General features: G+C 44.7%; 1 protein-coding gene across 1 annotated transcript in view; it reads right to left on the bottom strand.

Moving 5' to 3' along the window:
• SUSD1 (sushi domain containing 1) overlaps positions 1–22,249 on the bottom strand; it is a gene marked incomplete at both ends in the record, with an annotated part of 127,605 nt that overhangs the window by 59,160 nt on the left and 46,196 nt on the right. Inside the window, 3 exons of the mRNA XM_080708912.1 lie at positions 9,386–9,572; positions 10,412–10,509; positions 20,578–20,757. Coding sequence (XP_080565038.1) covers positions 9,386–9,572; positions 10,412–10,509; positions 20,578–20,757 — 465 coding nt within the window. The remainder of the gene's footprint in view (positions 1–9,385; positions 9,573–10,411; positions 10,510–20,577; positions 20,758–22,249) is intronic.

The following is a 22,249-nucleotide window of genomic DNA, read 5'->3' as shown; positions in this document are numbered from 1 at the left end:
CTGTCACTGATCTACATCCCAGCTACTGAGAAAAAGCTTCTATCAGACAGAAGCTGTGTGTGTGTGTGTGTGTGTGTGTGTGTGTGTGTGTGTGTGTGTTTCTGAGGATGGAACCCAGGGGCAGGGGCATTCTACCTTTGAGCTATACCCCCAGCCCCTATTTTTTATTCTTTATTTTGAAACAGGTCTCACTGAGTTGCCAAGGTCCTCATTAAGTAGCTGAGCCTGTCCACAAACCATGATCCTACTCTCTCAGCATTTCAAATGCTCAGATTACAAGTGTGCATCAGCACGCCTGGCAAAATAAGCTATTTTATAACTAGTTTTGGAAGGGGCAAGGTACTGGCATTGAACCCAGGGACATACCTCTGAGCTATACCCCAGTCCTTTTTATTTTTTATTTTGAGACAAGGTCTCATTAAGTTACCACACACTGGACTTGAACCTGCCACCCTCCTGTCCCAGCCTCCCTAATACTGGAATTACAGATGTGCACCCATGTCCAGATTTATAACCATCTTCAATACCTATTTCTCCCATGGAAGTATCTGCCACCTAGGAAGTATTAACGATGAGAATAAATTATTTTAGCCAAAATAAGAATTGTCCACAGCATTTTCAATATTACTGACATGGAATACAAAATATTATTAGCTGAGAGAAGATGCTCCTGACTATAACTGGAAAACGTAACATTTTGGGTTAGGAGAAAGAACTTGAAGACCTGTTCTACAGGTTCTCTCTTTTATCTTCACAGCCTTTATTTTAAAAATTTCATAAGGATATCAGAGAAAAAATAACCACATGTATGCATATGATTTTGAAGAGCACCAAATGTAGGCATGTGTACGTACATATGTATGTAAGAAATGCCACTTAAGCTGGGCATGGTGGTGCACACTCGTAATCCCTGTGCTTGGGAGGCTGAGACAGGAGGATCGCACGGGTTCAAAGCCAGCCTCAGCTACATAGTGAGGCTCTCTGCAACTTAGTGAGACCCTGTTTCCAAATAAAATATAAAATAGGTATGGGAGTATAGCCCGGAGGTAGGAAGCCCCTGGGTTCCACCCCCAGTATAAGAAAGAAAGAAAGAAAGAAAGAAAGAAAGAAAGAAAGAAAGAAAGAAAGAAAGAAAGAAAGACTGCCTGCCTAAAGTCTCTGCCTGTCAGCAAAAGGAGCAGAAGCAGTACTGTCTGCAGAGCTCCCACTCGAAGCGACGCTCCCATAACACAGCCATTAGTGTCGGAATTCGGGGGAAGATGGCAGTGTGAACAAAGACAGCTGGCTTCCACTTCCCACGCCCACTGCTGACAGAAGGGACTGAAAAGAAGGAAAAATGGGTCAAAATTTGCATCCGAGTTGGTAAGAAAGGTCAGTTGCCATATGTAAGACAGAAACAGGAAGAGATTTCTGCTTAGCGTGGAGGAGAAGACCCAGCGCAGGGGGATGCTGAGAGACCGTGCAGCCTGCCTTGCCAGCAAGGGAACCTGGCTCCAGACTCCAAACGAAGGAGCTGGAGGAGCAGCGGAGCCCATGGAGGCCAGACAGGCCACAGGCAGATCCGTGATGAATGTCCTTCCGCAGCCACGAAGCCCCGGGGCTCCTGAACCTACTGAACATCAGTCACCCAGACACAGCAGATTTGAAGTCAGCCTTACACAGCTATACTTTTTTTTTTTTTTTAAGTTCCCCAGATGATTCTGATAGGCAGCCATGGCAAAAAGTATCTACACTATTATTACTATTGTTTGTTTGTTGTTTTGTGGTATTTCATCCAGAGGCACTTTTTTTTTTTTTTTTTTTGTGGTACTGGGGGTAGAACCCAGGGGCTTTTCTACCTTCGAGCTACACTCTCAAACCTATTTTATATTTTATTTAGAAACAGGGTCCCACTCAGTTGCTGAGAGCCTCACTATGTAGCTGAGGCTGGCTTCGAACCTGTATGATCCTCCTGTCTCAGCCTCCCAAGCACTGGGATTACAAACGTGCGCCACCACGCCCAGCAGAGGCATCATTTTTAATGTGATTTTATTGGTACATTACAGTCTCACATCATTATGTAAGTCAAGTCGACAGTGATGTGCACGCACATGGCACTTAGTAGCCCTGCCCCCACCTCATCTCCCCTTCCTAACACAGAGCACTGAGAGTGACATTGGTATTTTCACATATGTACACATAGTCAAGAGTAGTATTTCCATTTATGAGCCTCCCTCTTCTCCCTCCCCTTAACTTAGACCACCTCCGTGACTCCACTGAGATTTCTTCTCCGTTATCTGGAGTCCCTCAATCCAGAGGCATTCTATCTCCAAGCTACAGCCCCAACCCTATTTTTCATTTTTATTTTGAAATAAGGTCTCAGTAGCTTGATGAGAGTCTTACGACTCGTGGAGGCTGTCCTTGAACCTGCAATCTTCCTGTCTCAGCCTCCCAAGTACAAGGTTTACAGGTGTGTTTCACCATGCCCAGCTTACTATTGATGATAATAATAATAAATTCCTTAGCACACTGGAGAAGGACTGTTAAGTAGAAACCGCAGACTCCGCCTGACAGAACAATTCCGCATTCTCTGAGCTCCACCCCCAGCCCTTTTTATTTTTGTTTTGAAGCAGTGTCGTGCTAGGTTGCTCAGAGTCTTGCTATATTGCTGAGCAAAACTTTGAACCCGTGGTCCTTCTGTTTCATCCTCTCAAGTACTGGGATTACGGGCGCACACCACCCTGGTACCTGGCTTCCCACTTCCTTTTCAAAGCTTTAAATTCCCAAAGGCAATTTTACTGTGTCTAGAATTCTGAGAACAATTTATGACTTGTTCACTGGAACCACTAAAACATACACCTCAGGTGAAATGACTGCTGTAAATATTGCTACAAATCAATATAAAATAAGAAGCTGGAAGTAAAAAAATGCAACAACAGACCAATATCATCAGCAAAGGCAGAGGAGAAGGGATAAAAGCAAATAGAGAAGGGCCAACTTCCTTATCTTATGCAGGGAGAAATTAACATGATTTCAGTCTCAGCACTGGTAATCAGAGAAATATACCCAAGTAGAGTTTAAATGTAATCAAGTGAGAAATAAATACAAAATCTGTCCTGTCTGACTCACTCAGAAAGAACTCTGTGTAGCAAAAAAAAAGACAAGAAACAAGACATAGGAAAGGAGCATAAATATTAAACAAGATGACAGGAAGGAAATCATATCAAGTTATAATAATATGAATTTGTTATTTTATTTATTCAAAAATAAAACCTTTTCCAGAATAAGTCTCAGCATGTACTAAACCCTAGAGCACACCAATAGCAATGTTATCTACAGCTCTGGAGAAGAGAAAAATGAGACAGAAGCATATCATGCAAATGTAAACACAAAGAAAGCAAGAAGCCAGGCCAGGCGCAGTGGTGGCTGCTGCAGTCCCAGTACTTAGGAGGCTGAGATAGGAGGATCACGGGTTTGAAGCCAGAATGCTATATCTTAGTGAGACCCTGTTTCAAAAATAAGAAATAAAAAGGGCTCAGGAGTAGAATGTCCTGGGTTTGATCCTAATGGAGAGAGAGAGAGAGAAAGAGAGAGAGAGAGAGAGAGAGAGAGAGAGAGAGAGAGAATGAATATAAATATTTGAATGAATATGTCAAGAAGACCAGTATTACTAGCAAGCATAATTTAAAGCAAATAATACCAAACAGGAGAAAATGAACCATTTGCTATAAGTGATTTATATATATAAAAATTTGCTTATGTATATATTTGCTTAACTATATATATATATATATATATATATATATATTTAAGATATGTTATGAACATAAATATAACATTAAGAAATATGAGCATACCAATAGGAGTCTTCTAAAAGAAATTAAGAAAAATGACAGTCCAAGTAAGAAAAAACCAAAGCACAAGCCCTGGGGAACTTACAACTAGACTTGCCCAAGCCCAGACCCTCTATTACCCAGCATCTACTGGAATGACCCAACTTAGCCAAATGGTAAGTCCCAAGAAAGCATGAATAGATCCTCCAATTACTGAGCATAATAAAATGCAACAAAGCAGAAATTAGCCGTGATATGTAAATATTAAAAAGGAAGCGGAGCCTGGTGGCGCACGCCTGTAATCCCAGTACTTGGGAGGCTGAGACAGGAGGATCACAGGTTCAAAGCCAGCCTCAGCTACTTAGTGAGGCTGTCAGCAACTTAGCGAGATCTTGATTGAAAATAAAAGAATATAGGGCTGGGGTGTAGCTCAGAGGGAGGGTGTCCGTGGGTTCAATCCCCAGTACCACATAATAATAATTTTTAGAAAAAGGAATAAAACCACCACTTGCATGATACAATCATAATTAATTCTTTAATCAAAGGGGAAAATCAAAATAGCAATTAGATAATGCCTTGAAAGTGGGGGTAAGGAGAACATATATTAATGTGCTCATAAATAATTCTTTTACCAGAAGGGAAATCACCATAACAATTATATCAAGGCTTGAAAATAATGATAAACAGAAATATGGATCGATGCCTCAGGGATCCTGCTAACTCTCAAATCCAGAAGGGAGAGAGAAACTTTGAGGAGTTTTATCATCAAACAGGAAAGAATGGGAATGAATTAAGTTACGCATTCAATTCAAGAGTTTAGAAATAGAACAATATAATCAACTTACGAGAAGCATGGAGATGAAAATAATAAAGATAAGAGAAATTAATGAGTTAGAAAAGAAAAAACATTTAAAACCCCACAAGTTCATTCTTTGAGAAAATAGTAATAAAACATAACTCAAGCCAACCAATTTTTTTTTAGGTACCAGGGATAGAACCCAGGGGCATTCTACCTCTGAGAGACACCCCGAGCCCTATTTTTTTTAATTCTTTCTAATTTAGAAACAGGGTCTCACTCAGTCTCAAAGGGCCTCGCTTAGTAGCTGAGGCTGTCCATGAACCGCAATCCTCCAGTCTCAGCATCCCGAATGCTGGGATTACAAGTATACACCACCACGCCCAACTCCAACCAATTTTTGAACAGAGAAAAACAAAAGCAGGAATCAGAATAACCTGGGGTTATAGAAACTATAGCCCCAAAAAGTTATAAGTAAGTGTTCCACATACTCTTATGCCAATATATTAAAAACCTCAACCAAAGGGACTTTTTTTCTTTTTGGTACTGGGGATGGAATCCAGGGACATTGTACCTCCCAGCTACACCCCAGCCCTATTTTTTATTCTTTATTTTGAGACAGGGTCTCACTGAGTTGCAAAGGGCCTCACTAAGTAGCTGAGGCTGTCCATGAACTGCAATCCTCCAGTCTCAGACTCCCGAATGCTGGGATTATAAGCATGCGCCACCACGCCTGGCTTACTAAAGGGCCATTTTTATTTTTTAATATTTTTATTGGTGCATTGTAATCAGACATCACATTGGAATACAAGACTTGAGAGGATATACAAGCACACATAATCCAATTAGCCCTCATCCAATCCCCATCCCATTCCCTCCCCTTCCCTCGATCCCATGCTTGATTGGTGATTATCTTTGATACATTTGTTTATGTACATCATGAGCTTTAAAGAGGTTCCTTCCTCCCCATCCCATCCCCTCTGATTGGTCACCTTAATTGCTTTGCTATAGGGCCCTTTCTATAACTTGACCTCCTCCTGTTACCCCTTTCCTCCTAGTTTTTGCTAATTAGGGGAAGCATCTGGTTTTTATTTTCTGTGCTATTTCTCTGTGCATACCACATTGCAAGTTCCGATCCCACTCTTGACGGCCCCAGTAGTGGCCTGGCCACCCGAAGGACTCTGATCATGACCTTGCTGGCTCCAGCACCGGCCTTGCCTCATGGGAGGCCCCGATTCTGGCCTCGCTGGCCCCCGCACCGGCCTAACCCCTCGGCTGGCTCCGATCCCAGCCTCGGAGGCCCCAGCACTGCCCTTGCCTTAAGGCAGGCTCCGATCCCAGCCTTGTTGACCCTGGCACCGGCCTAACCCCTCGGCAGGCTCCTATCCTGGCCTTGGAGGCCCCAGCACTGGCCTTGCCTCATGGCAGGCTCCAATCCCAGCCTCACTGGCCCCGGCACCGGCCTAACCCCTCGGCAGGCTCCGATCCCGGCCTCAGAGGCCCCAGTGCTGGCCTTGCCTCACGGCAGGCTCCAATGCCGGCCTCGCTGGCCCCAGCACTGACCTAACCCCTCGGCAAGCTCCGATCCCAGCCTTGGAAGCCCCAGCACTGGCCTTGCTCATGGCAGGCTCTGATCCCGGCCTTGCTGGCCCCAGCACCAGCCTAACCCCTCAGCAGGCTCCGATCCCGGCCTCAGAGGCTAAAGGGCCATTTTTAAAGAAAATATAAAGTACTCAAATTGACTCAAAAAGACCTAGGAAAAAAACTGACCAAAAGTTATGAAAGAAATTGACATAGCTGTCAAAGAATCATCTCCCTAAATGGTTGAGACTTAATCTTATGAGCAAATCTAAAGGAAGGGAATAATTTTAAGGAGATATAAACTTTTCCAGGTTCTCTTTCTATGTATATGTGGAAAACTTCCCATTTCATGTTAAGGGGACTTGCATAACCCTGATGATGCATCAAACAATGGAATGAAGAAGGGAGATGCTGAGTAAAAGTAGAAGCACACCCAGCTCCAGTAGGGATAACTCAGTGGAAATCCTAGTTCACTAGATCAACCTGCTAATTTAATCCAACTCCATTTAAAATTTCAGGCACGGCAAATTGGCCCAGAGACATGAAATAACTCAGATCAGGCCCAACTCTTCCAACTATCCAAGAGTTAAGATGCAAAACCCAAAACTCCAAAGACCACGTTTTTCCAGAATGAGAGTCACGTGAAGGGCCATCAGATATTAGTAAAAACAGCTGACACCAAACAGCAAACTATCATTCTGACCATCAGTAGCAGATGAGTCAGAAGTCCTGTGATCTTCTGGATTTGAATTCATTTGTGTTTTGTGGTATTGGAGATTGAACCCAGGGCTGATGCATGCTAGACAAGCACTGTACCATTGAGCTTCCCTCCCACCCCGTCCCCTGTGATGATCTTTTTAAAAATATCCCTAGCTGGGTGTGGTGGTGCACACTTGTAATCCCAGAATTTGGGAGGCTGAGACTGGAGGATCACAGTTCTTGGACAGCCTCAGCTACTTAGTGAGGCCCTCTGCAACTCAGTGAGACCCGGTTTCAAAATAAAGAATAAAAAATAGAGCAGGGGGTATAGCTCGGAGGTCGAATGCCCCTGGGTTCCATCCTCAGACCTGCAAAAAAAAAAAAAAAATCCCTGTAATCAGGTGCAGAGGCCTATGTCTGTAATCTCAGTACTTGAGAGGCTGAGACAGGAGGATTGACAGTTTGAGGCCAGCCTGAGCTACTTAGTGAGCCCCTGTTTCAAACTAAAAAATCAAAAAGGCTGGAGAATTCCCCTGGGCTCAATCTCCAGTGCAAAAAAAAAAAAATCACTATAAATCTAAATCCAAATTGTTTATCCACTTTGTAAAGTTTCTCCAATTAATTAATTTCTTAATATCTCTCCTACATATTAGTTAAAAATAGATCATTCTGTTTTATTTCTATATAAGTACTGACAGCTTAATTTGTATAATTTCATAGTTGGTTTTCTATTACTAAGACTGGAAAACTTTCCACATTTTTCTTTTTTTTTTGGTGGCACTGTGAGTGGAACCCAGAGGCTTTCTACCTCTGGGCTATACTCCCAGACCTATTTTATATTTTATTTGGAAACAGGGTCTCACTAAGTTGCTGAGAGCCTCACGAAGTAGCTGAGGCTGGCTTCGAACCTGTGCGATCCTCCTGTGTCAGCCTCCCAAGCACGGGGATTACAAGCGTGCACCACCACGCCCGGCAACTTTTCACAATTTCTAACCAATCTTTTCCACGTCCCAGTACCCAACAATAACTGAGGGTTGATATAGATTTTCCTAAGCGGGACATGGAACACCTCGTTAAGAATTAACTCCCCCAAAACAATAAAGGATACCAACGGCTTCTCAAAGTTTATCCATAGCCGGGCGTGGTGGCGCACACTTGTAGTCCCCGCGCTTGGGAGGCGGAGACAGGAGGATCGCGCAGGTTCGAAGCCAGCCGCGCTGGCTTAAGAGACCCTGTTTTCAAGTAAAATATAAAATAGGTCTGGGAGTGTAGCCTGGAGGTAGAAGGGTTCCATCCCCAGTACCACAAGAAAAAAAAATGTTTGCCCATAAATCTTTGTCATATTATTAAATAAGAATCCATTTCAAAAAACAAACAAACATGTAGCTGGACGTGGTGGCACACGCTCGCAAGCCCAGCATTCCAGAGCCTAAGACAGGAGGATCACGTTTCGCAGAGAGCCTCAGCTACTCAGTGAAGCCCTTTGCAACTCAGTGAGACCCTGTGTCAAAATAAAGCATAAAAAGTAGGGCAGGGGGTGTAGCTCAGAGGTCGAATGCCCCTGGGTTCCATCCCTAAACCCGCAAAAAAAAAAAAAAAAAAAAAACACTGTGAACATCACGACATTCTTTAAAAATCTGTGTGACAATTATGTGCAGTGAAGTTTATTCCTCCTTCTTAAAGCTCCTTCATCTCTAACTCCTCTTTCCAACCACACCCACATCTTAGGGCAGCCTCCTTTCCACTCACCCACTCTCGCCTGTTTCTGGGCCTATCGGTCCTGGGGTCAGCTCCACCCTAGACTAGAACTGCCACGTGGGCCTCCTTGGCTCCTCCTCCCTCACAGGGCAAAAGCGATGTTTGGGCTTCCTACCACAGATAAGCCACCTGGTTCCTGCTTGCTACTCCTGGGATACCTGCAAATCACCTGCATTATTCTCTAATGTTCTCCTATTATTTGTGGGGGTTTTTTTTGGGGGGGGTTGTTTTGTTTTTTTTTTTGTTTTTTTTTTTTTTTTGCATAGTACTGGCGATTGAACCCAGGGGCATTCCACCTCTGAGCTATATCCGCAGCCTTTTTATTTATTTTGAAACAGGATCCTGCTAAGTAGCTGAGAGTCTCGCTAAATTGCTGAGTCTGGCCTCGAACCTGCAGATTCTCCTGTCTCAGTCTCCCAAGTACATGGATTACAGACAGGTGTGCCAACTATGCCCGGCTGTTCTCTCCTTTCAAATGCCTTTCTATTATCTTCCACTTTCACCAGAAGACTCAGCTGAGCAATAACACACCAGTGCCACTCAGGGCGGCACTAACAGTAAGAATCTTCCTACTATGCCAGCTCAGGATCTGACCCCTGAAGTAATTACATCCCCAGTCCCTGCCCCAGGACCAATCTCAAAAACAAGCAGGAACTTCCCACCCAGTGGTGCTGAGGCACATTCCCCTCGTCCTGTGCTCAGCATTTTCTAGCAGCAGTGAGACTTCGCCTCCACCTACCAGCTGTCTGGAAACCCAGGACCACAGTCACAGAGCGCCTGCGAAGGGTCGTGGAGATGCGCACGGTGTAGTTGGTGCCTTGGTACAGGTCAAGGCACACCGCAGGGGTCCTGCTGTCTGTTGTCAAGCGGATTGTCTCCTCGTGATCCGGCTCCACGGGGTCCCGCCGCTTCCCTTTTATGTGCATCTTTGGGAGAAGAAGACAAGAGACCCCAGCCAGCACCCAGTCAGGACAGCTAAGACTCGGCAGCGCTGCATCCCGGCCCCTACCAGTCCATCTCAGGATGCACCGCTCAGCTGGATAAGGCCAAGAGTCAGCCTCTGCCAGCAGGCCTCTGGTGACATAATCTACTCAGACCAGCAATTGATAAACCTTAAAAGTGACATAGATGAGCCATCTCTCTGGGGAATGCTCTGCTGCCCACAGATGGCCAGTGGTCAACGGAGGCAGACACAACCCAAGGCCACTCGCCCCATCCCTCATCAGCAGGCCCTTCCAGGCCTGCTCTGGAAAGAACAATGCAAGTGTTCGGAAACAAGGAAGACTGGGATGTCAAATAGAAACGCAGCCCCCACGTATAGACCCTGTTACATGACAAATATTTTTGAGCACAGAATGCAAATAACAGAACAGTCCAGATGGAGTAAATGTTCCATTTATCCACCGAGCATGGGGTGCACACCTGTAATCCCAGTACTTGGGAGGGTGAGACAGGAGGATCAGAGGTTGAAGGCCAGTCTCAGCAACGTGGTGAGACTCTCAGAAACCTAGTGAGACCCTGTTTCAAAATAAATAAAAAGTAAAAAAGGGTTGAGGGTGTAGCTTGGAGGTAGAATGCCCTTGGGTTCAACCTACAGTACTACGCCCAAATGATGATGATGATAATAATAATAACAACAATGATAATATGGCAATAGAATCAGAAAGCAACTAGGCCGACAATCATGGGAGCGAGTCTTTCTGATTCATATTTCTGTGGGCTACCATTTCTGTCCCAGCAGGAAAAAGTAGCTGGCTCTACTTACCACATATACCATCTTGGAGTTGATTCTTCCTGCGTTTATTTGCCATCTCACACAGGTGTTATTAAACACGGACACATCTTTAATTTCTGTCATTATTTCTAGAATTAAAAAAAGAGAGACAGCTCACAAATGGGCTTTGGAAAAACCATCGCGGAGATGAGCTTATCTGCCCAGGTTGCATCTCTGTCAACCAACATTCGTGCTCTGATTTGTATGCTGAATTGGGCAATTCCAGCGCTCCCAGGCCAATCACCAGGCTTCCCTTCATCCGAAAGAGTCTGGCCCATTACCCGCTTGATGGAAAGGGAAAGATTCTGCCTGAGGAAGGGGAAGAGCCCCAACTGTGACTAGTCTGATGGGCCACTGGATGCCCTGGCGTCCACTCAGGAGGGATGCAGCGAGGCCCGGCTGAGTCCTGCATGGAATCTTGGCTCCCACCTTCCTCGAGCCAAGTGGTGGGGCAGGCAACCAAGTCACTGCTGTTCACAGAGGGTGGGGGCAGGTGTCGCCAACACTCCTCAGCAATGGATGGGTGGACGGAACAAATTCTCCGCGAGGTCCTTCAATACTCCTGGGACTCCTTTAATTGAAGCTATATAACCCTGGACCATTAGGAAACCATGATTTCTTTAGGTTCTACTTCTCTTAAATAATCTGCATGCATATATTCCATCTAATGAATTTGGCAATATGGGAAACTATATTAGGGACTTGGTTCTCAGGGGTAAGTTTCCAGTGAACCCAGTCAACCAATCACTCAGGGAGCTTAGAGTGGGAAGGAGGACTAGTATTTCATTTCTTTAAAATTAAATTTCTTAAAGACAAGTAAAATTACCTCTATTTGCAAATGATATGATGTTATATATAGAAAGTCAAACTTTAAAAAAAACTATTAACACCAAAAAAAGAATTCAGCAAGGTTGCAAGATACAAGGTTAATGTAAAAAAAAAATTATACTAGAAATAAACAATTCAAAAATGAACTTAAGAAGACAATCTTATTTATTAAGAAATACTCCCTGTAGATAAAAAAAAAACCATCATACTATCATCCTTGGAGAAAGGGATTCTCATTTCATATAGCAAGAATATTCCACAGCCCCAGTTCAAACTTTCCCATCAAATCAGACATCTCCTGAGGAATCTTTGGATTCTTTCAGCCTCACCTGTCTTAGTTTCAGCCCTGCAAAAATTTTGACAGCATGACTGTCATGCCTTCTATTCCAGGGAGGAGGTGAGGATAAGAACTCCCACTGTGGCCCCAATGCCCCAGCACACACAACATGGCAGCGCAGGAATTCAAATCCTATGGAAAAGCCCGGCGTGGTGGTGCACACCTGTAATCCCAGTACTTGGGAGGCTCAGACAGGAGGACTGTAGGTTCAAGATCGGCCTCGGCAACTTAACGAGAGCCTATTTTTAAAAAAAAAAAAAAAGGCAAAATAAGGCTGGGTATAACTTGAAGGTAGATACCCCTGAGTTCAATCCCCAGTATCCCCCCCAAAAAAGAAAAAAAAATCCTTTGGGGATAGGAGCTAGTAGATAAATCCTTCTCTTTCTCTCTTTCCCCTGATGGGAGGTCCTGTAAAGACTTGGCTTCTGCAGGCCCTAGGATGCTGGCAGGTTGTCATGCAATCCGTCCCTCACACCCAGAGGAGACTGCCCAACAAGGAGTCCTTGCTCTGCCTCCTCTCACTTCATTACTCCTCTTTTATCACCACTCCTACTTCCGGGGAGCTTATTTCTTGTTATATAATATGCACCATATTATATAGCAATCAGAAGGCTCTCTGCCTCTGATTTTCTTTTCTAGGAAACCCAAGGTAAGACTCCCATCAAGAAGAATGAGAAAGGTTGTTCTCCATCTCAGAAAATGACCCTCCTCAACTCAGCCTCTGTTCTTCCTGGAGTAAACCTCTGTTCAGCCTCCCACTGAGAAAGAAAGCCTGAACCACAGGAATTTCCTGGGTGACTCACTTTTTCCATACTCAGAACCAACACCAAGTTTGGACTGCCCTGGTCTACTGACTCTGCCCATCAAAGATTCAACCATTTTCACTAGTTTACCCCATCACTATTCCCTGCATTCTGTGTCCCAGGAAATTACCTGCTGTCAGCTAAAGTCCAGGTCATCTATGAGTGATAATGAATGGAGGAAGAGGGAGGAAAACAGGCAAACTTTTGCAGAGATGACAGAGGGCCACCTGTGGCTGCCACCATTTTGATCTGGAATGTCCCCAAGGGCTCATGTGTTGAAGGCTTGGTCTCCTGCTAGGGGTGCTACTGGGAGATAGTGAAACTTTAGGAGGTGGGGCCTCATTCACTGGGGGTGTGTCTTAAAGGTATTTCTTCCCCTTCCTTCTTCCTTCTTCTCTTCTTCTTCCTTTTCTGCTTTTTTCTCTTCTTCCTCCTCCTCCTTCCTTTCTCCCTTCCTCTCTCCAACTCCCTTCTCTCTCTCTCTTTCTCTCTCTCTCTCTCTCTCTCTCTTTCTCTCTCTCTCTCTCTCTCTCTCTCCTTCCTATCTGAGATGAACAATTTATGCCCTACCTCCTTCTGCCACAGGCCCCAAAACAGTGGAGGAAGCCATGTGACCCTGAAATGAAATCCCTGAAATTGTGATCCAAAATAATCTTTCCTCCTTTAAGTGAATTTTCTCAGGCATTTTATCACAGTGATGGAAAACTAACTAACACAGCTGTCCAAAGAATCCCTGGGTCTCTATATCAGCGTTTGTCCTCAGAACACAGATGCTTTGATATCAAAGATATACTTCAGTTGCAGAGGTAGGTAAACTAAGAGATGCAATGACTTTAGCACTTCGCCTCCTTATGTAAAGATTGTGTTAGTGCCAGTCATTTGTTTGTTTGTCTGTTTGTATACTAAAAATTTAACCCAGAGACATTGTATCTCTAAACTACACTCCCAGCCATTTTTATTTGGAAACAGGATCTTGCTAAGTTGCTGAGGTTGGCCTCAAGCCTGTCATCCTCCTGTTTCAGCCTCTCAAGTACTGGGATTACAGGTATAGATTGCTATGCCTGGCTGGTGCCAGTGTTTTAGCAGCCTGAAAAAGTCCCCAAATATTCCTGGCCCCTTCCTCTCTGCTGCTCTTCTAACCCCAGAGCCCTAGATATCTGTTGACTCACCACCAGGTCCAGAAGGAAAAGGAAACACCTTGCCTCTCCCGTTCTCTCTGAGTTGCCAGAAAAACAAATCTCCTTCTTGCCATTGGTCCCTCTGTCACCTAAGCAGAGGCTAGAGAGGAGTTGCCTTTCCTGTCCTTCCTTTTTGCCCACTCACTGTGACAACTGTAAGTCACATCTCACAGATGCTGTCTGCCTCCAGCCTGTGCAATGCTCTCTCCACAGATAAATCCATATCACAGGACTGTCAGATATTTCATCCCACGGAGCAATTTAACAAAATTTGTAGCTTTTTCCTCCAGGTATCTACAAATCAGTTTCAAAAACTCTTTTACAAATGTAACAGATATTAAACCTTTATTAATGCTGCCCTTTTGAAGAGAACACCTGGGTAGATATGCCCTTCTTTCAATAGTACTCATAAGTGAAAAAAAAAAATGTTTTTGGTGTTGGTTGGGAGTGAACCCAGAAACATTCTACCTCCAAGTTATACTCCCAGCCAGTACTTCCTTTCTTTTCTTTTATTTATTTCTTTTTGTTTTTAAACCAGGTCTTACTAGGTTGCTGAGAGTCAGCTACATTGCTGAGGCTGTCCTCAAACCTGCAATCCTCCTGTCTTAGCCTCCCAGGTACTGGGATTACAGGTGCATACCATCTCACCCAGCAAGTGAAGACATTTCTGTAAGTCTCCTTTGGGACTGTCTCCAGGGCTCTTGCATTCACTATTTACCACTAATTGAATGGCTACCAGATGCCAAGCATCCTCCCATGCCAGGCACAGGGCTGTGCTGGTGATCAGAACATCACTCCTACCCAAAAGGATCGTGGTATCTAATGGAGGAAGTGAACAGAGACACAGGTTCATAAAAAAGCATCATTACAAAGCGACATAAAAGTATCATGTAGCCTAGAACAACAAGAAGACATCGGCACTCCATGGAGGACCTGGGAAAGCCCGATTCCGGCAGGGCGTGACCTCAATGGATAAAAAGCTAAAAGGCAGGGAAGCCCCTGAGCAGGCAGACTGCCAAGCTTGCTGCCCAAGCAGCCACAGGGTGCGGCAGGTTCTGAGCTGTGGAAGGGGAGGAAAGCCAGGGGTGCGGCCGCCAGGGGGCCCAGGACAGGGGTGAGGACGGCCTCACTGCCACGGTAAGTGTGGACTCACTCCTCTGAGCAGCAAGAGCTAGAAGCAGGGAAACGACAGGAACATTTGCTTTTTTGTTTGCTTTTTTATTGGTTGGCTGGGTGGTCAGTCGGTCGGTTGGTTTCTGTTGTGCTGGGGATTGCATTCAAGGGTGCTCTGCCGCTGAACTACACCCCCAGACCTTTTTTATTTTTTTATTTTGAGTCAAGATCTCTACGCTTTTGGCCGGGGCGTCTCACTGAGTTGCTGAGGCTGCCCTCAAACGTGCAGTTCTCCTTGTTTCAGTCTCCCAAGCACTGGGATTACAGGCGTGCCCCACCGTGCCAGGCGGATGTTTTTTTAGAATGATCACCGGTGCATCTTGAAGGCAGCACTACAGTACAGAAGACAAGGGAAATATGCGGTACTCGTGTTGCAGTACAGGCGGCTCTTGACAGATTGTATCCCACCATCCCAGCAGTCATAAGAAGCAATAATGAAAACAACAAGAGCGAACATGTATTGAGTTATCACTGTGAGAAAAGTCCTGTGCAAAGGCGTTCAGCCTCCATCTACATCTAGCCAGGTGCTAGAAGTAACTGCGTCCATTTCATGGATATGAGGCTTAGAGATGTTAAGTAACTTGCCAGAGGTCGGAAAGTCCACGGGCAGCAGAGCAGGATTCACAAGTAGGTACATCAGACGCCACGGCTAAGAGCTTGTGCGCTGAAGTACTCAGCCAAGAGGTCCAGAGATAAAATGAGGGCACTGTCTTACAAAATCAGAGGCAATTCTGAAGGAGACTCAAGAGGAGGCGAGGAGTCCAAGCTGTCCACCCGCCCCTGAGCTTGACTCTGAACAAGGTGTCTTTTACTAAGACATCGAAGAGGGGGCAGGCCAGGTCTGCGAAAAAAAGTTTAAGCTGGGCCTGGTGGTACACGCTTGTAATCCCAGCATTTGTGAGGCTGAGACAGGAGGATCTGGGTTTGCAGCCAGCCCTTTGCAACTCAGTGAGACCCTGTTTCAAAATAAAGAATAAAAAAATAGGGCTGGGGTATAGCTCAGAGATAGAATGCCCCTGGGTTCCATCCCCCAAAAAAAGCTTAATTAAAAAACTACATGAACATACGTAAGTGTATGTGTGTGCTGTTTTAAGAAACATATTAAGTTAAAAAAAAAACATCATTATGGCGCACATTATCAGGGCCGTGTGCAAATAATTTAAGCTTGGGTGACCCTGGCATGGAAGGGAAGGGGCGGGGAGCTTTCAGGGTTTACAGATCTGAGTTCAAATCCCAACTCTACCATTTGTTAGTTATTGAATGACCCTGTGAAAATTGCTCAACCTTAATGAGTCTCAGATTACTCATCTATGAAATGAAGCTAATACTTACTTCACAAGGCTTGTCTGAGGATGAAATAAAATCAAGTTCTAAGGCCCCTAGTAGAGCCCTGGGCGTGTCAGCTGGTGCTCAGTCGGCAAGAGCAATAACTTAGCTGGATGGTCCAAGCCCTCTTCGCGTATTCAGACACAGCCCAGCCATGTGGCAATTTGTATAAAAAAGCCCCTGTGTGTGCTCGCTACTGCCAGCGAGGAGAGGGGGTCAAGAGCCACAGGAAAAAGCAAAGGAAGGAGGGTGGAGGCATCTGCAGCAGCCCCAGGGCAGGTCAGGGGGCGCAGAAAGGATCCTGGCAGACAACCAGCCCGTGCTCCAAAGAGATGCTGCCCTCCTAAGAGCGCGGAGTGAGCGCGCCAACCATGTAATTATTAACCCAGACTTGAAACATAAAAAGGCAAATGACCTGTGCAGAATGGAAGCCGGGACAGTCTTATCAAGACTGAATCAGCCGCTTTGATCTCGAGGTAAACCGATTCCCAACATCAAGCTCCCACCTGGGTATTTTCCAGACACTCAGTGGTTGCCTGGTTGCCTCATTCCCGGCTGTCTGGAGTTTCCAGTCCAAACTGGCCAAGGGGGTGGGGGGGAAATCCCACCACCTCGTCAAGAGTTCATACTCCATTAAAAATGTATTACAGACCCGGGCTGCTAATCCAAAGGCATAGGGCCGCCACAGATACGTTAAAGTAATTTAAAACGATTCATATAAAGCGAGGATCGATTATTTCGGCCAGTTCGGAACTAAACATTTAAGTACAGAAAGGGGTAAACAGGGTGAAAACAGAGAAGACAGCAGTAGATGGTGAAGGGGAGGAGCTGAAGGTAAACATTAAAAAAGGAAAACACAAAATACACAGAGGGAGCTGGCCTGGGAGGTCAAGGGGGCAGGAGGAAGAAGGGGGCAGCTGAGCCAGAGCCCGGTAGTCGGCCTCTCCCTTCACTCCCAGAAGCCTCTCCGGCCTCCCCACCCGGGTCATCTGCACTGTGCCATGAATTAATCAGCATGTAAATCATCCCCTTTATCTGCGGAAATTGAATTTAGCTGCCAATCCTGAACGAGGGCACAGAGGCCTCCTCACAGAAAGATCCCAGCCCGCAGGGAGAATGGCTTTTCTTCCCTTAAACCGAAGCTTGCTAAGCCCGTGGAAGCAGCTGCAGCCGGAGCCACAGACTTCGTGAAAGGTGGCAGGCTGAGCGGGGTAATTATAATTAGCAGTTACATAACATGTTTGTTCTTCAAAGTGCTCTACAAGGATCGGCTAATTAATAGTTTACTATGCCCCATGCAGATCCCCTGGTTTTTCCTGTAGTGACTAATCCCAGTGCCCCCGCTGGATTCTGAACGGTGGAGACAGAGCACTTTGGGCAATGAAGCAAACCAGAAACTCTCTACCCAGCGCTCTCCAGGGTAGCTCCGCCTCAGGAACACTGCCAGGAGGCCGCGCATCCTCCCAGTCACTCCTAGAGGTGCTCTTGTTGCTGGAGCAACCAAAGGCCCAGTCCAGTACCCCATCAGTTCTTCTCAATTTTGGGGATCCGAAGTCCTCGGCCATTTGTTATAGGTTTACCCTCGCTTCTCTGCATGAGTGAACGGCACCTCTTTGAGTGAAAGCTGACCTGGATCTCTGGATTCTCATCCTTTTTGTTTCTATGATGGCAGCATCTGGCCTACATCGTGTGTGTGTGTGTGTGTGTGTGTGTGTGTGTGTGTGTGTGTGTGTGTGGTATTGGGATTCCTGGAAGCCCTTCTACCTCTAGGCTACACTCCCAGACCTATTTTTTTTATATATTTTTTATTTGGGAACAGGGTCTCTTAAGCCAGCTGAGGCTGGCTTCAAACCTGCACGATCCTCCTGTCTCCGCCTCCCAAGCACGGAGATTACCACCACGCCCGGCTTCTACATCCTCTTGCCTTGATAAGAAAGGACGGCAGTAGCAAAGCTAAGCTTCCCAGCGACCGGGAGAATGTTTTGCCCAAGAACTCCAGAGGACACGGATGACTCGAATTTCTTTGCAAAACCTGATACGCACGTGCATTTGTGCATTTCTAGAGAAAATGGTCTGTTTCCCCTATTGCATTCTAAACTGCAAGAGGGCAGAGCCTCACAGAGTACCTCACGCAGAGCACACACTGAAGAGATGTCTGCTGAATGAAAGGACAAGTTTCATCACAGTCCCATTATCAAAATTATTACACACTCTTTCTCTATTGGCAAATAATCACGAGAAGTCCACAAGGTTGGTTTGTTCTGGCTAGACTTTCCTACACAAAACTTGGACAAGACCCAAGCTACTTTGAGATTTTTATTTTACAGGGATCTGTCTTCACAGCCAAGTGAATCAACACGCAGAAATATATTCCCAGAGTTGTGTGACAACCAGTCGTCACACTCCCTGGCCAACCATCACTAATGGTAAGAATGGCTGCCTTTTCCCACCCTGTCTCTTGGAGGAAGGGGGTGAACCGGAGAAAGAGGAAGCGCACACTTCTAATCCATGAAAAGATCTTCACAAACGTTAGCAATTCAGGAGAAAAAGCTAATATAGGCGCAGTGCTTTAAACTTTTCAAAATGTACCCCCATCGATCATCTGATCCCCTTTCAACAGTATTTTTTTTTGGGGGGGGGGCTCTGGCAGTTGAACCTAGGGGCATTCTACCTCCAAGCTCTACCTCCAGCCCTATTTTTTATTCTTTATTTTGAAACAGGGTCTCACTAAGCAGCTGAGGCTGGCCACGAACCCGCGACCTCCTGTCACAGCCTCACAAGTACTGGGAAGATAAGCGTGCGCTACCTCGCCCGGGTCCACTGCTGGAATTTGAATGGAAGTCTCAAAACTCCAGAAGCAATTTCACTTTTAAGTGAAAATTGAAAGCAGGATCTCAAAGATATATTTGCACGCTCACGTTCATAGCAGCATTTTCACAATAACCCAAAAGAGAAAGCAGCCCAATGTCCACTGACAGACGACTAGATCAGCAAAATATAGTATACGATGCAATAGATTCCTATTCAGTCTTTAAAAGGAAAGAAATCCTGACACATGCTACGACACCGGTGTGAATTGAAGATATTATGTTCAGTGAAAGGAGCCAGTGTCAAAAAGACACTGTAGGATTCCACATATAGGAAATACCTAAAGTAGTCAAATTCTCAAGAGACAGAATGTAGAATGGTGGGGTGCCAAGGGCTGTGGGGAGGAAAAATGGGAATTAATGTCCAATGGACTTAGTCTCTGTGTTAAAAGATAAAAACACCGGGCATGGTGGCACCTGCTATAATCCCAGTACTTGGGAGTCTGAGACAGAAGTTCAAGGACAGCCTCAGCACGTAGTAAGACTCTCCTAACCTGGTGAGACCCTATTTCAAAATAAGAGATAAAACAGGGCTGGGGTGTAGCTTGGAGATAGAATGCCCCTGGATTCGATCCCTAGTAACACACACACACACACACACACACACACACACACACACACACACAGATAAAACATGCTGGAGGTTGGCTATATAATAATGTGAATAAACACTACACTACTAATTACATGCTTAAAAATAGTTAAGATGCCGGGCGTGGTGGCGCACGCTTGTAATCCCCGCACTTGGGAGGCTGAGACAGGAGGATCGCACAGGTTCGAAGCCAGCCTCAGCTACTTAGTGAGTGAGGCTCTCGGCAACTTAGTGAGACCCTGTTTCCGAATAAAATATAAAATAGGTCTGGGAGTATAGCCCGGAGGTAGAAAGCCTCTGGGTTCCACTCCCAGTACCACACACACAAAAAAAGTTAAGATTTAAAAAATTAAATAAAATAAAAAATAATAAATAAATAATAGTTAAGATGGGTTAGAAACCCCAGTGGAGAGGTGGAGGGGACCTACAGGAAGGGGGGGACTAATGAAGGAGACACTGCCGCTGCTGTCATTTACATACCTGAAATGATCAATGCCAATCTTAATGTGTTGGGGGAAGGGCAGGGAGTAGGGGCAGCGCGGGGAGAAGCTCATCAGTGCTGTGTGCATGTGTGTCCCCATCGGCCTGAATTACATCATGACGTGAGACTACAATCCACTAATAAGTATATGTATACATTTATATGTAATAGTTATGATGGTAAATTGTGTTTTGCCACAATAAACAAAAATTTTTGTTTTATATTACCTCTCTTTTATATTACATCTCCTTTTCTCTGAATAGCTGCTATGCCAATACGTGGTCAGTTAGGAGTATGCCTCTCTGAAAAAAATAGTCCATGGGGGAAATTTTTTTTCAACTGGCCAAGTAGAGGAGACAGACATGATTTAAGGTGTTTCTAAAGATAGACGCATACAACTTTCTTTCCAACTTACTTTCCCAGTCCACCTTCTAAATCTTCAGGACTTGGTTGCCAAAACTAAAGCCAGCCGCCCACCCAGGCCAAGAGAGAGCCGGGCACAGGAGCAGCGGAGGCCGCCATCCAGCGCTCCCGCGCTTCCTCTTCTGTTCCCACAGAACGGGAATCTGTACCTGTGCATGAGAACGTGCTTCCTGTCCAGGTGCCTCTCTCTGTGCAAACAGAAGTGATCTTCCCTGCAGGGCTCTCAAAGCCCTCTTGACAGACATACTGAGCCACACCACCCAGGCGGGAGCCGGGCTTTCCCACCAAGAGTGCGTTCCGCACTTCGGGAGGGCTGCCACAGTCCACAGCTACAAGGGCGAGCAGACATTCCTAGAGATGAGCCTGACTTCTAAGCCTACAATCAGGTTTTGGGTGTTTTTTTTTTTTTTTTTTTCCAGTACTGGGAATTGAACCCAGGGGTATTCTACATCTGAACTTCACCCTCAGTCGCATTTTTTATTCTTTATTTTGAAACAGGGTCTCACTAAATAGCTGAGGCTGGCCACAAACCTGCCATCCTCCTGTCTCCCAAGTACTGGGATTACAAGTGTGTGCCATCACGCCCGGCTAACAATCGGTATTTTAGAAAGAAATCTAATCATGAATAATGATAGAGGCCACTCATCTGGAAAAAGAGAAAACACTAATTCCATAGAATAAGTATAAAAAATAGGCATGTCTGAATTAAATGAAATTTCAAACATACTCAAATTATGAAAATGTTTAAAGAATTCAGTGGTTTGTAAAATAATGCATATGAGGGTTCTTTTAAGTGCTAATTTTTTTTGTCGTTTTACTCTGTATCCTCAGATAACTCCTAAATTAACCATAATGCAATCCTAGAAATTGTTGTCTAATGAATAGTAAATGAAATACATAAGAAATCTCTTAACTTTAAAAAAGCAATAAAGTTTTTATCTTCTCAACATTTGATTCTTATGCACCTTTCAGAGTAAAAAACAGTTGCAACAAGAGAGATACACCTGGAATTATAAAATTAATATGAAATTTCTTTACAACTCTGACTTCTAACAGACAATGGACTATTTATAGAACATTATCTTAGGAAGAAATATAATGACATTAATATTTTTAGACCTAACTAAACCATACTTCACATAAAAGCTTAAGAATGTCATTTTCAATTATAGAATTTTAAAAACCCAAAATGTGGAGCCAGGCATGGTGGCACACACCAGTAATCCCGGTACTTGGGAGTCTGAAACAGGAGGATCACAGGTTCAAAGCCAGCCTCAGCAACTTAGCGAGGCTTTCAGCAACCTAGTGAGACCCTGTTTCCAAATAAGAAATAAAATCTGGCTGGGGGGAGGGGGTTGTAGCTTGAAGGCAGAATGCCTCTCTGGATTCAATCCCCAGTATCAAAAACTAAATAAGTTTTAAAACCCAAAATATGTACCTTTTCTGAAAATTTTCAAAAAATAACTCCAGTCTAACAAGAAAATGAATGAGAACAACTTCCTAAGAAAGGAGGAAAGAGCAGACGGGTCTTAAAAGAAACACTAATGAAAAATAAAATCAGCAAAAGAGACAAATAAGTGTCCATAATCATTTAAATTTGGATTGAAGAGCTTGACATAACTATGAGTAAAGGGTTCTAGAACTAAAGGCTGAATGATGTAAAATAATAACTTGGAAAGGAAATTTCAAATTAACCCAATAAAACCTGAGCAGTGAGATATGGGGAAGGAGCAAAGCTTGCTGAATTTCTCGTGCTGTGAAATGCTGGATCACAGACGCGATGCTACTCAAAAGAGAATATTAAGTCAGACATAGTGGCAC

The sequence above is a fragment of the Muscardinus avellanarius genome (assembly GCF_963383645.1).
Source record: "Muscardinus avellanarius genome assembly, chromosome: 13".
In the NCBI taxonomy this organism is placed as follows: Eukaryota; Metazoa; Chordata; class Mammalia; order Rodentia; family Gliridae; genus Muscardinus; species Muscardinus avellanarius.
The sequence above is the reverse complement of the archived record's forward strand: the minus strand, read 5'-3'. Positions and strand labels throughout refer to the sequence as shown.